The sequence below is a fragment of the Strigops habroptila genome, chromosome 14 (genome assembly GCF_004027225.2).
Source record: "Strigops habroptila isolate Jane chromosome 14, bStrHab1.2.pri, whole genome shotgun sequence".
Classification (NCBI taxonomy): domain Eukaryota; kingdom Metazoa; phylum Chordata; class Aves; order Psittaciformes; family Psittacidae; genus Strigops; species Strigops habroptila.
In genome coordinates, this window is record NC_044290.2 from 5,747,014 (window position 1) to 5,760,272 (window position 13,259).

A 13,259-nucleotide genomic window follows, 5' to 3' on the forward strand; every position below is an offset into this window, starting at 1 on the left:
TGTCCCTTGTCTTCAGAGGCATCAGGAATCCTGAAGGTCCGAGCTTTGAAGGATTTTTGGAACCTCCACGATCCAACCGCTCTCAATGTCCGGGCAGGAGATGTCATCACAGTGAGTCTGCTCCCTGCTCCCCATCCCCTTGCCCCATCATAGCCCCAGGTACCAACCCCATCCCTCTCATCCCTGCCGCAGGTCCTGGAGCAGCATCCGGATGGGCGATGGAAGGGGCACATCCACGACTCTCAGAAAGGCACCGATCGGGTTGGCTACTTCCCCCCCTCCATTGCTGAAGTCATCAGCAAGAGAACAGGTCAGTGTCCATCCCGCGCATGCCAGGCACAGTCCTCTGTGTGACACCTTCCCTGCACCTCCTGTAGGACAGGTCCCCACAGCCCTAGGGGTGGGGAGAGAAGGACTGGGGCGGATGCAGGGGGTTGTGATTTGGGGGTTGAGGCTCACACCCCCCATCTCCCGCACGAGCTCTGACCGCGCGTGTTTTGTCTTTGACTGCAGGCATGGTTGTCCCCCGCGTGCCACCCGCACACCAGCGCCAGGGCCCCCCCGCGGCACTCCCGGCCCCCCCCGGCGGGCTGCAGCACCTCCCCGACGAGTGTCCTCACCAGGCAGCCCTGAGCGTCCCAGCCTATGGCCACCTCACCCTAACCCGGACGGCCCCGGGCCCTGACAGCTCAGGTCAGGGGTGCAGCCGGGGACCTTCCCCTCTTCCCAGCCCTGCCTGTGCAGGGGGACACGGGGGGAGATCTCCTTCCACCTCCCACATGAGAAGGAGCAGACACAAGGAAAGGGAGTTTAGGGGAGCCCATAGAGCAGCCCCTTCCCTCCTTGTGTCCCAGCCTGTGTCCCCGTGTCCATCTGTGTGTCCCTTGCCAGCCCGGGTCACCCTGTCTGTGTTGTGTGTGCCGGGAGGCGGGAGGGAGCGATGCATCGTCTGTGGCTGGAGGGGTCTCATGGGAGACTGGGTTTAGGGGCGTCATTGTGCTGGCACATGGGTCCCTGCTGGGACCTCTGTGCCCTGTGTGAGCCCTGACCCTGGGGCACTGCTGATCCCTCCCCGATGCCCCGAGCAGCAGGAGACAGGAACAGTGTGGGCAGCGAGGGCAGCATCGGCAGCATCCGCAGTGCCGGCAGCGGCCAGAGCACCGAGGGCACCAACGGGCAGAGCACCAGCATCCTCATCGAGAACGCCAGGGTAGGCACCAGCTCCTGCTCCCCCCATGCTGCTCCCCCCATGCTGGAGCCCCAGCACCTTGCCTATCACCCCCTGCACCTCCTGGAGAAGGAGGGGATGCAGGGAGCATAGGATTAACCGGGTTGGAAAAGACCTTTAAGATCATCAAGTCCAACCATTACCCCAGCACTGCCAAGGCCACCACTAACCCATGTCACTGAGGGCCTTGTCTACATGGTGTGTGAACACTTCCAAGGATGGTGACTCCAGCACTGCCCTGGGCAGCCTGTTCCAATGCCTGAGCACCCTCTTGGTGAAGAAATTCCTCCTAATACCCAGTCTAAGCTGAGCATCCTCCACCAAACGCTGATTTGCTGCTAGGTCCCAGCAAGGAGATGCTCCTAGGGGACCCCCAGTTGCCCCCCATAGCCTAGCTGACCTTTTTGAGTGGAGCTGGAGGCTGTAGTTGGTACCACACAGCATCTCCACTGCATCCTGTGGCATCTGAGAGGAGAAAAAGGGCACAGATCTCTTGCTGGGGACCAGCCCTTCACTGGGTGAAGCTGCGCCCAGTGTGGGGACCCCGCTCCGCTCCTGGGGGTGTGCCAGGGCCTGTCTCTCCCTATTCCATCACTCCTCCTCTCCCCCAGCCGCTGCCCGCCGCCGGTGACGACATCCAGCAACACCTCTTGGGATCAGAACCACACAATGGGCAGCTGACCCCCACAGCAGGTGAGGGGTGTCCCAGCTCCATGGGGCCTTGGGCACAGCTCTCCCCCTGGCCCTGGAGGCTGCTCGCTGCTCAAGTGCCCCCATGACGGTTCTCCTCTCCACCAGGGACACAGAGCCACCAGCCCCCGGGCAGCTGCCCCCCTGGAGACAGGGTCTTCTCCCACCAGTTCTTGCGTCCTGAGCAGCTCCTCGAGGGGAAGGTAACTGGGCAAACTGGTGTGATGGGTGAGGGGGGCACATCTGGGGCTCTCAGCCCAGCTCTCCCTGCACTGGGGACACAGGAGATGGGTCTTGAGGGCACTGGGGACGGGTGGGTCTTGCCCAAGGGGATATTTCTCGGAGCACCCAGGTCCTTCCAGCCCCTGCAGCCGCTGTCACAGGCTGTTCTTTGCCCTGTCCACCCCCCAGGATGCAGAAGCCATTTACAACTGGCTGAGTGAGTTCCAGCTGGAGTCATACACCGCCAACTTCCTCAACGCCGGCTACGATGTCCCCACCATCAGCCGCATGACCCCAGAGGTAAGGCAGGTCCTTCCCCACCTCGCGAGCTGCTGCAGCGGGTACCACTGCTGACCACTGCCCTGCTCTGCTCACGTTAGGATCTCACAGCCATTGGTGTGACCAAACCAGGCCACAGGAAGAAGATCTCCACCGAGATCGGGCAGCTCAGCATCGCCGAGTGGCTGCCCAACTACATCCCGGTGAGTCCTGGTGCTGGGGCTTGGGTCCAGCACCTTCTTGTCCCAGGTCTTTTCTCAGAGCTGCCTTACCCCAGCGCAGGAGCGGGGTCTGTAAGGAAACACATGCTGTGTTAATGCAGTTAGAGCCTAAAAACACAGTCTCCAAGCCAAGGGATGGATGAAGGAGCTGCCCATGCCCCGATGCTCACGGCAGCATCTCTGTGCTCTCCACAGGCTGACCTGATGGACTGGCTCAGCGCCATCGGGCTGCCCCAGTACCACAAAAAGCTGGTGAACAACGGTTATGACTCCATCACCATCGTGACGGACCTGACGTGGGAGGATCTGCAGGAGATCGGCATCAATAAGCTGGGTGAGTCCCTGTCACCATGCTGGGGTGGCCCAGGGCAGCCAAGCTTCCCACCCAGCTCCCCACGCCCCGTTCTTCCTCAGGCAGGGAGGTGCAGGCATGTCCTGAGCACTCGGAAAGGGCAGTTCATGGCTGTCCCTAAGGAATCTCTTGGCAGGCTGGAGCCATGAGGACACTGGCCGTAGTTTGTCTCCTCCCAAAGGCAGTGTTTGGATAACCCGGAGGCCTTTGCCCCGGTTGATGGTGTGACCACGATTCCTTTTGGCCAGGAAACAAAGGCCATAGGGGCTGGAACCAACCTAACACCCCTTTCCTATTGCAACCTTCCTGCAGGCCACCAAAAGAAGATCATGTTGGCCGTCAAGAAGCTCAGAGACCTGCGCAAAAGCCTCAACCAAGCAGAAGCAACTCTGGCAAGACGCAAAGTCCCCGGTGCCCTGGACATCGTCACCATCGAGTCACTGGAGAACGGCGAGTGCCAGTCCCCACACACCCCCAAAATGACGACCTTCCAGGACAGCGAGCTCAGCTACGAGCTGCAGACAGCCATGTCCAACAGCTGCCACGAGACACTGGGCATCAAGAGCAGCCAGGGGATGTCCCGGAGCCAGGAGAGCATCGGGGTGCGCTCGCGGGGCTCGGGGCACTCGCAGGACAACGTGCTGTCCCGGCACCTCTCCAGCCCCTCGCAGGAGAGCCTGGGCAGCGGGGAGAGCAGCAGCAGCAGCGGGCAGTCCTGCGCGCCGCCCCGCAGCAAGGAGAGCCCGGCCAGCCTGCCGGGGCGGCCCAGTCCTGAGCCCTTTGGGAAGCTCGTGTCCCCCGAGGGGCTCAATGGCTTTGCCAATGGTGGCGGGGGCAGCCCGCTCAAGGAGAGGAACCTGCCTGAGGGCACGGAGCAGTACACCCGGCCAGCGGCTCAGAAAGGCCCCGGGACACCCGCGGTCACCCCCTGCACTCCTCCCCAGACCCCCAGCAAGGCGACAGCCCCGTATGTCTTCATGTACCCACACGTCTCCTTGAAATCCCCAACAGTCCCTTCCCTCCTGGGAGCGGAGCAGCCCAAGACCCTGGCGCATCCATTCTCCTCGGGGCAGAAGAGCAGCCTGCAGACATCAGCCCAAAAAGCCTTCTCCTACCTGCACAGCCAGTGCGGCCCCACGGAGCCACCCTCCGTGTGTCCCACCGCTGGGGCAGCCCCGGGTGCCTGGCCGGCTGGGGAGCAGCACAACGGGGGTGAAGGCTTCAAGCACAAGAAGCGGTCGCACAGCCTGAACCGCTACGCGCTGTCGGACGGGGAGCATGAGGAGGAGGAGGGTGCACCCACCAGCACGCTGGGCTCTTACGCCACCCTGACGCGGCGGCCGGGCCGCAGCCAGATGCCACGGGCATGTCTGCAGACGGAGGCCAAGGTGACCCGCAGCCAGTCCTTCGCCATCCGGGCCAAGCGCAAGGGCCCCCCGCCGCCGCCTCCCAAGCGCCTCAGCTCCGTGTCCAGCGCCCTCGCAGACAGTGAGCAGCCCCCTGAGCCCGAGCGGCAGCCCGCAGCCCCCCAGGACGTGGCCGATGCAGGTGACACCGGCCGCAGCAGGACAGTGAAGAGCCTGGCGGCTGCGTTGGAGGGAACACCGGGAGCAAGTCCGCCCAAGCCCCTCCTGGCCCCAAAGCCGCTGCATGTGGCTCAGGACTGTCTCCCCAGGGGAGATGTGGATGGTGAGTCCTACAGTGGTGGTGACACCGGCAGCACCGCCCTTTCTGATGCTGGTAGGGACCCCTTTGAGAGCAGCAAGCCACGGAGACGGACATTCAGCGAGCCCAGCGCTCCCATGACAGAGGTGGCTGTGCAGGGAGGGCGGGAGGATGCCTGCTCGGACACAGAGGAGGAGACCAAGCCAGAGGTGTCCTCCTCATCCTCTCAGAACAGCTCCAGCGAGTGCATCCCCTTTGCAGAGGAAGGCAACTTAACCATCAAACAGCGGCCGAAGCCCACCGGGCACCCCAAGGCTGATGCGGCCGTGCCGGATACAGAGCCCGGCTCCCAGCCAGCAGAGTCCCTCTGCTCCGCTGGGAAGGAGCCGGTGGCACCCGCTGTCACCAAGGAGCCGCCGGTGCTGGAGTTCAACCTCACTGAGTCGGACACGGTGAAGCGCCGGCCCCGGTTCAGGGAGCGGGAGCCGCTGCAGGCGGTGCTGAAGGCGTTCAGCATGGCCGGGCAGGCAGAGGCACCCACCAGCCCCGTGCCCCAGTATGCCCAGGCCCAGGCAGTGAGCATCACCGGCCCCACGACACCAGCACCACGGGCAGGGCTGGCCAGGGATGCCTTTGATGATGACACTGTGGAGTTCAGGATTGCCGAGATAGAGAAAAGCATCTTGTCTCTGGAGAAGGGGATGAAGAAGGCACCGAGCCCCACCAAAGCCCCCAGCCCCACGGAGCTGCTCGGCACCGCTGTGGTGAGGACGCCTGCTCCAGGTACATGGGCCATGAGGTGGTGATGGGGCATGAGGCTCCCTCCTGGGTTGGTGCAGGAGGTGAGGAGGACGTGTGCCATTGTATACCATGAGTCCCCTTCCTTTGCAGATGTCCCCGCCAAGCACACCTCCGTCGCATCCACCAAGCTCGTCTTCTCAGGTCCCAAGACCATCTACCAGCAGCTCCTGCAGCCCTCCCGCCACACCGTGGCTCCCTGGGCAGGCACTGAGGCGGTGCCGGATGTGATCGGGTCCCTGGCCGGTGCCGGGGCGCTGGAGGTGGGCAGCAAGGTGCCGGTGAAGCCATCGGCATCTGCCCCGGGGCAGCTGGTGCAGCAGCGGCTGGAGCAGACCAACTGCACCCTGGCTGCTGCGCTGCAGGCGGCTGAGAAGAAGATCACAACGGAGGAGGTGGAGAGGTGAGGGAACATGGTGGGGTGAGGGATATGCTGGGAATGAGCCCCTCCGGGAGGATTGGGAAGCCCCCAGTGAGGGCAAGGTGAAGGGATGTGCATGTACAAGGGATGTACCATCAGGTCCAGCGTGGCCAACCCTACCCCATCAGCACCCGAAGCCTTTGGGTGGTGGTTTGACTCTCTCCTTTCCCTCCCCAGCCACCCCAGCACCGTGCACTCAGCCAAGAACATCCTGGAAGACATCAGCAACATGTTTGACGACCTGGCCGACCAGCTGGATGCGATGCTGGACTGAGGCTTGCTCCCTCCTTCCCCTCCCTGCCTCCGGCTGCTCCTTGTGATGGGGAAGAGCAGATCCAGCACCGAGAGGTGCCTCCGGGTCTCTCCAGCCGCCTCATCCCCACACTTAGCACTGCGCTGGGAACGCTGCTGCCCCTCCTTGCTCGCCCCTGGCTCCGTATCACACGTGCCAGTGCGGCCGCGGGCTCGCTTCCGAGGGGGTCAGGCATTTCCCAGCAGACTGGAGGCAGGAGGAGAGCCCAGAGGGGCTGCACATGGGGTCCTGGAGGCCACGGAGAAGCCGAGGAGCCTCCACAAGGGACCTTTCTGTTTCCCCGCTGCATTGCTGAGTCCTGCCACTTATTATTTATCCCCTGCCAACAATGTGTCAGAGGAGAAACGTCCCTGGGCAGCCGGCACTGGGCTGGCTATTTACTGAGCAGATCCCACCCCGGCAAGGCCTGACAGCAGCTAAAAGGAGACGGGGTTGTCGCGGTTTGGCAGCTCGCGGAGCGAGAAGGAACCTTTTCTGCTTTGCTGCTTTTCCAATCGCATCAGCGTCGGGCAGCGTGTAATCCAAGTGGATCGAAATCCCTCCTGCGGGACCCTCGGACCCCTCGAGCCTGGGAAGCAGTGGGTGCTCCACCACGGCCCTGCTGGCCATGGAGGTCTGGCTGCCCCTTTCCCAGAGCGAGGAGGATGGTGATGGCAGCGCCGAAGGCCTGTGCGGTTGGATTGTGCTGCTAAAGGGAGTTGCCCTCTGCAGACACTGTGCCTATGAAACCACCACCCCGGTGCTCCCGGGGTGAAGTAGCAGTGTGGTTAATGCTTTTTAACCTGGAGTTTTTCCCCTCCCTATCTCTTATTTGGGGAGAAAACAGTCCCTTTTCCCACTCCCTCTCCCTGCTGGCACTAACTCCGCTGGGAGCACTGTTAAACAGGAGCAGTGTTTGGGACGCTTCCTCGCAGCGGGAGAGGTGACCCCACGTGCACTGGGTGCACTCAGCTCAGCAGCAGCAGCTACCGTGCGTGCAGGCTGGATGTGGTCAGTAGCTCACTGCATCCAAGCGGGAGGAACGGCGGCATCGCTGGAAGACAGATTTCTCCAGCGGGATCTGTTCAGTAGTGCATGTCTAAATATGTCCAAGAGCCCTGAACTTGGCTTGCGCTCGGCATGCCAAGCAAATGAAAGCATCCGAGCACCAGAAGGGAAGCTAAGATTGTACTCAAGTGCCATTTGCTACAGAAATTCCTGACAAAGGGAAAAGAATAATCTGCATCTCCCCTTTCTTTTAAATAAAACACCGACACAAAACCGAACTGGAATGGGGAGAAGGTGGCTGAAGAGGCCATTGCTTCCCAATCCTTTTGGGAGTTGAGACTGTATTGGATGGTGCAGCCCCTCATCCCCTTGCAGCGAGCAGAGCCTGCCTGGACATTCCTGAGGGGTTTAACTGCTGAAAAGCAGGAGCAAGGACAAAACAATCCCTTTGGAAAAACAGAAACCCTCTCGTTGGCTGGGACTTGAGGTCAGTTTGAGGCGGACGAGACCCCTCTCTCCTGGCTTAGTTGGTTGCTCTGATTGATGTATTTAAATGCCCGTGTCTGACAGGCGAGTGCTACACCACAGACCCGCCTGATTGTAAGTAGCTACAACCAGTGGCACTTTATCAAAAGGTTTGTGGAAACCTTTTAAAACTGGTTTTTTACTCGAGTCAACCTGGGGCAAGCCCAGTTCTTCTTTCTTTTTCCAATGTCGATAAACTGTAAATGTTTGTGGGTTGTTTTCTAAAGGCCAATGTATATATTTTAAATGTGATTTATTATATATATTTACTAACCAGAACTGCAAGCCTTGGACTCTAGGGTCAGGGATAAGAGGACACTGGGGTGGAGCTGTCGCTGTCTGAGCCACCTGAGGGCAGCACCACGCTGCTCTCGTTGTCAATAAGGGAATTAAACCATTGGATTTTGCAGAAGAATGCCTATTTTTTAAGCTCTAGATCTCTATTTTGAAGCTACTGTATGGTGTGTAAGTTATGTACACTGCAAGTGGGACTCACTGACCCCAGCTGCTCCGCGCAGCAAGACCGTGAGGGGGGAAAAAATAGCCCGTGTAATCACCAGACTGACAACAGATTCTAAACCATCTGCTCTGTTTGTGTTCATCATGTGTTTTGTTTTCCACTAACATGCAGTAAGACTAAATGCTATTAAACAGTGGGGCGTATTTTACCCTTTTGATAGTTTTGCCTAGTTGTGTCCTTCGTGTCCAATCGCACCAGCTTGTCACCTACTCCGGGGTTTGTTGAGGATCAGCTTCATCCTGACCCTTGGGAGCTTAAGACTGGGGTTTCCTCTGATAATCTCCCCTGGTAAGAGTCCCGCTGTTGCCTCCAGCAAGGTTAGTGTCCAATTTGAGGCTTAGCACCATGGGGAGAGTGCTGGGGACCAACATGACCCTCTCGTGCCTTGCTTTGGGCACAGCTGAAGCCTCAGCCACCCAAGGAATAAGCCACAGCACCACCAGGTCCTGCTTTGCTCAGAAGCAGCAGCCCAGGCTGCCTCACCTCACCACGCTGCTGTTCTCCAGGGCTCCCAGTGCCTGTTCCAGCTCACCCCAACCTTCCATCCAGAGGGCTTCACACTGGGCCACCAACCAGCAGTGCCTGGGATGCAGGAGACCACGAGGTGAGTGTTACTCTGTAGGATGAGGCATTCAGAGCTGGGCAGATTTGCCTAAAGCTGAGCAGAAAGTGGGGAAAAAGTGCCAGGATCAGGTCCAGGGAGCATCAAGCTCCTTCAGGCTGTGTCCCTACAACAGGTAACTTAGAGCAATCATACACACTTCCACCTCTTTGCTTTGCTGGGTGCAAACTTATTCCCACTCTCCCTGCGTGTATCCAAGACACTCATTTATTGCCATTCCTAGCCTGGATGTGTGTGGGTCTGAGTTTGGTGCCTGGGTTTGGTTTTTTTTAATACAATTTACAAGTTTTAATACAAATGAAATATTTGTACATACATCCCAAAAATTTTAATATAAAATATACACCATTTAAAAACATCTCGATGTAGGAAACTTCTTTCTGAAGCCGCGTACCCTCACCCTTGGGTACCTCAGTGGCAGAGGGAAGGGGGGGCATTGGCAATTCCATCCAAAAGGCTTCATTCATAGGCCTTGGCTCCCTCCGAGTCTGACAGGGGAAGGAGGGTGCAGGGAAAAGAACGTTTGGGATCACCCACAGAAGGAAACTGGAGGCGCCTCCTCTAGAGGAAGGTGGAGGCAGCAAGAAGCCCTGGTATCTGCTGCCTGTTATCAGCCACAAGTGTTAGTGGCACAGGGCAAGAGCTAAGGGGTGGAGGGGAAGGTTGTTCTACAGGGAGCAGCTTGGTGGTGGCTCTGACTCCAGCTCAGCCTGCCCATAGAGGAGACCATATCCGAGCTGAGCCTGGCCTCGGGAAGCAAAGCTGCTCTCTCAGGTGCCAGGGTACCAGATCTGGAGCTGGCATTCCGTGAGCCTGAGAAAGGTGCAGCTTGTTCTCCCTGAGCCAGGAGCTCTGCAGGCCCCAGAGGAGTGAAGGCAGAGCTCAGCCTGGCTGGCAAAGGTGAGCAGACCCGCTCTGCAAGCAGGACGGCAGCATGGAATCATGAGCTGCTGTCTCCCTATCCATCCCATGCAGCCCTGCCAGCAGCACGGAACCTAAACATCCACTGTCTAGCTGCAGGAACAGGGTCCAAGCCTCTCAGCACCCCCAGCTGCCCCCCTCCAGCACCTCTGTCTGTCCCCAGAGCTCAGAGGCTGGCTGTACCCCGCTTTGCTCTCCTACCAGACACACAGCAGGGAGAAGGGTATTGCTTAGAGACACACAGTAGTGTGCATGCTCTCTGGTTATGCTGAAATGTAAGGAAGACAAAGTGGAGCAGCAGGGCAGAGCTTGGGGGATCCCAGGCAGCTCCCTTCCTCCCTGCCAGGGAAGGACCAGCAGCCATTTGTTAGCCAAAGGGGGAAGTATCAGCTCTAGACTGTAGTGTTAATGTTGAGAGCAAAATCAGTGCCAGGATCTACCAGCTTTAGACAGCTTTTAGAATTAGGAGAGAGTCAGTATCTCCATAAGCTACAAAGATTGTGGTAGCCAAGTCTGTGTGCTCCTGTGTGGCCCTCAACTGTCAGCCCACAATGGCACCAGTGTTCCCAGGACAAGTGGGGTCTGTTCGGAGTTCAAGAGCATGTGTGCCATGCTGGGGCAAGTCATGGTTTGCAGCAGCCCTCAGGGAGAGGCTTCTCCCACTGAAAGGAACAACAGACCTCCAGAGAAACAGGGAACAGGTCTGAGGGCAGCAGCACAGAGGGGAGAGAACTCCGACCACTGTCACAGATATAAGAGCAAGTACCAGTTGCAGCACAGTTCCAGGACTGGGAAAGGTGGTGTCCACCAGCTCCATGTTAGCCACGACTGCAAGATGCAGATATCCTGCCTGGAATGACATCCCTTCCCCTCCCTGGCAGGACAGGCAGGTCTCAGGTTTTCTCTCTAGCTATGGCCCTCTCAAGCAGGCATTTTACCGAAGCAAACCAGCCCTGTGAATCACAAGAATGACAGTTATAAACCTCTCTGGGGGCTGTTAAAGCAGATAAGAGCTGGTTCAACAGGGCTGGAGGAAGCTGAGGCATGCTGACCCCCTGCAGGCTGGCAAAGCCACCCTCCTGCCTCCCTCTGCACCACATCACTGGGGTCAAACGTGGACCGGTTTTCTTAAAGCCTTCTCTTCTCTTGAAGCACTCAACAGCCGGCATATGGCTACAGCAACAACGCTAGAGGGCAGGCCTGGCACAGCCTGGCCATGGCAGAGGCTTTCCAGCACCCTCCCAGAGACCCTTTCCCATATCCCCTTGGGAATGTGAGCTCCAGTCCTCACCTGGCCCCCAGCGCTCCTAGAGCTGCAAGAGAAAGGGCTCCTTTGTCCCAGGACACAAGGAGGTGGGTGAGGACATGCACAAACACATCATCCAGGGGAGCACGCAGAGGTGGGAAACCAAACTGGGTTTCAATAGAGATCTCTTGCTCCAGCAGCCCTATGCTGGCCCCAGATTCTCCTGCCAGCTCCAAGAAACCCATCTGTTCACACAGAGGGAAGGAGTCACTTCATTTCAGCATCACCATGCTACTAACAGAAACCTCTAGTAATAAATAAATAAAGGAAGAGCAGCCTTACCAGCCACTGGAGCTTGCGAGGCTCCCTTGGGAGTACCCAAGCAGGCTGGGGAAGGAAGGGCTGCATACCTGCGGGGGGATCCTGCTAGCAGTGCCCTGCCTGGGGTCCCTGGAAGGTGCTGAGGTGGTTTTGCAGGGAGCTGTCTGGTTTGTATGTGTGAGGGAAAGCTCCCCGAGCCTTTGGAGCAGCCGCTCTCAGTGCAGGCTGTGGCTGTGTGGGCCCTGGCTCCAGGGAACTCAAGCTCAGAGTGGTTAAAATGGAGAATTCATCCCCAGCTTTGTTTCAAACTGCAACTTCTGCCTCTTCTGGTAACGGACCCGGACCCTGGAGAAGGCAGAAGAAAGAAGGGAGTCAGCATATGGAGGGTGAAAGGAAAGCAAAGCTTTCCCACTGTGATTCCTGAGCTGCACAGCCCCTACAAGAGGGAAGCCCCTGCCCTGGGCCCTGTGGTACCCTAAAAGGGGAAGCAAATCCAGAGAGCAACCCATCTCGGTCCTGCCCCATCCAGCCAAGTCCCGTCTCCAGGGAAAGCAGAGAAAGGTCCAAAAATCCTTTAGAGGAACAGAGAGAGCAGCTCTGTCCCCATCAGGGTTCTCTCTAATCCCCACTGCTTTTCCTCACCAACCCATTTCCTGACTCCATGCTCATTAGTGTTAACTCCCAGCCCTGCTGCTCCCTGTGCTAGGAAGAACAACCAGTCACTTTGCCTGCTCCTAATTCTTGGCTTCAGCCTCTTCCTGTGAAAACGAGTCCCACAGTCCAGGCACTGTGTGAAGACGTATTTCCTCTGCTGTGATTCAATGCCTCTCTGTCCTCGTGGGACGAGATGGAGAGAACAGCCCTCTCCAGTTCCATCCCGGTATTCCATAGACCTTGGCTGTGTCCCTCTCATTGGTTTGAGATAAGGAGATTTTGCTCTCCCTTCCTGCTCCCAATCACTGCCACTGCCCCTCCCTGACCCTCTTTCCTCCCTGTGAGGTGGAACAGGAGCTTGCACACAATGGCCAGGTGATTTACACAATGCAATCATCTTTTCCTTTTCATTCCCCACCCTCTTCCCTGGGCAGCATTTTTCTGCAGCTCGAGGCAGGCTGGAATGAGGCTCCAGCCCTTTCTCCCCATCTTCCCTACTACCCCCATACCTGATTTCATGCAGCTTGACAACCTCATTGATGATAACCACAAGGACCAAGGAAAGAAAACCCAGGAGCCATGAGACCGGCGAGATGGAAACATGCTTAAAGGTCAATGAAGAACTGAGGTTTTCCCAGAGTTTCAGGTCCAGCACAGTCTGTGCCACTTGCCCCAGCAATCTAAGATCATAAAGAGACACAGCACATCTCAGCAGAGCTAACAAGCTTCCCAGGACCTGCAGATCAAGGTTCAGGCCCCAATGTAACACTCCTGAGTTCACAACAGAGACCCTTCGCCAGTTCAGTGCAGAACAATTGCCAGGTACTATCATTTTCCTCAGCACCAGCAAACTGGTGCTGGAGCAGATCTAGAGCCCTTCTTCCTCCAGCATCCTGGAGTGCCCCAGCAGGGCCTGGGGATACTCACACGACAGCCACAGTGAGCGTCCACCACCGGTTGGAGAGGGGGCTCTTCTTCCACAACGGCTTGGTGCGATGGACGTGGGTGATGGATATGAACACTGTGGGGACAGAGGGAAGAGGGCATTATTTAGCATCACACACAGGTACTTCACAATATACACCCACAGCTATTACTCCAAAGGAATATGGGGTTTATGACCCTGAAACCAACCTTTTATTCAAGGTCCTTTCAGACCAGACTCCCCACAGCAATTCCAAGTCCCCAGATACGCAGGGTGGGAGGAGAGCAGTAGTAGTACAGCACAGGATTACTCACTGTGGGGATGCCAGCGTTGGTTTGCAGCCTGCATG

At 58.0% G+C, this 13,259-nt stretch overlaps 2 protein-coding genes across 14 annotated transcripts in view; one reads left to right on the top strand and one right to left on the bottom strand.

Moving 5' to 3' along the window:
• Window positions 1–8,380, top strand: part of CASKIN2 (CASK interacting protein 2) — a 32,847-nt gene extending 24,467 nt beyond the window's left edge. Inside the window, exons 10-21 of one of the 3 annotated variants that reach the window (XM_030505697.1) lie at window positions 17–111; window positions 193–310; window positions 514–693; window positions 1,089–1,210; window positions 1,840–1,921; window positions 2,027–2,121; window positions 2,330–2,440; window positions 2,521–2,622; window positions 2,836–2,974; window positions 3,305–5,440; window positions 5,549–5,858; window positions 6,054–8,380. In XM_030505697.1, coding sequence (XP_030361557.1) covers window positions 17–111; window positions 193–310; window positions 514–693; window positions 1,089–1,210; window positions 1,840–1,921; window positions 2,027–2,121; window positions 2,330–2,440; window positions 2,521–2,622; window positions 2,836–2,974; window positions 3,305–5,440; window positions 5,549–5,858; window positions 6,054–6,150 — 3,587 coding nt within the window. In that variant the 3' untranslated portion in view covers window positions 6,151–8,380. The remainder of the gene's footprint in view (window positions 1–16; window positions 112–192; window positions 311–513; window positions 694–1,088; window positions 1,211–1,839; window positions 1,922–2,026; window positions 2,122–2,329; window positions 2,441–2,520; window positions 2,623–2,835; window positions 2,975–3,304; window positions 5,441–5,548; window positions 5,859–6,053) is intronic. The other 2 variants (XM_030505698.1, XM_030505699.1) reach the window with 2 other exon arrangements.
• A 768-nt stretch (window positions 8,381–9,148) lies between these two features.
• Window positions 9,149–13,259, bottom strand: part of TMEM94 (transmembrane protein 94) — a 50,667-nt gene continuing 46,556 nt past the window's right edge. For 10 of the 11 annotated variants that reach the window (XM_030505711.2, XM_030505710.2, XM_030505705.2 and 7 more), the window contains 3 exons: window positions 12,913–13,006; window positions 12,495–12,665; window positions 9,160–11,676 (listed from right to left, as the gene is read on the bottom strand). In XM_030505711.2, coding sequence (XP_030361571.1) covers window positions 11,604–11,676; window positions 12,495–12,665; window positions 12,913–13,006 — 338 coding nt within the window. In that variant the 3' untranslated portion in view covers window positions 9,160–11,603. Of the gene's footprint in view, window positions 11,677–12,494; window positions 12,666–12,912; window positions 13,007–13,259 lie in introns of all 11 variants that reach the window. The other variant, XM_030505700.1, reaches the window with a different exon arrangement.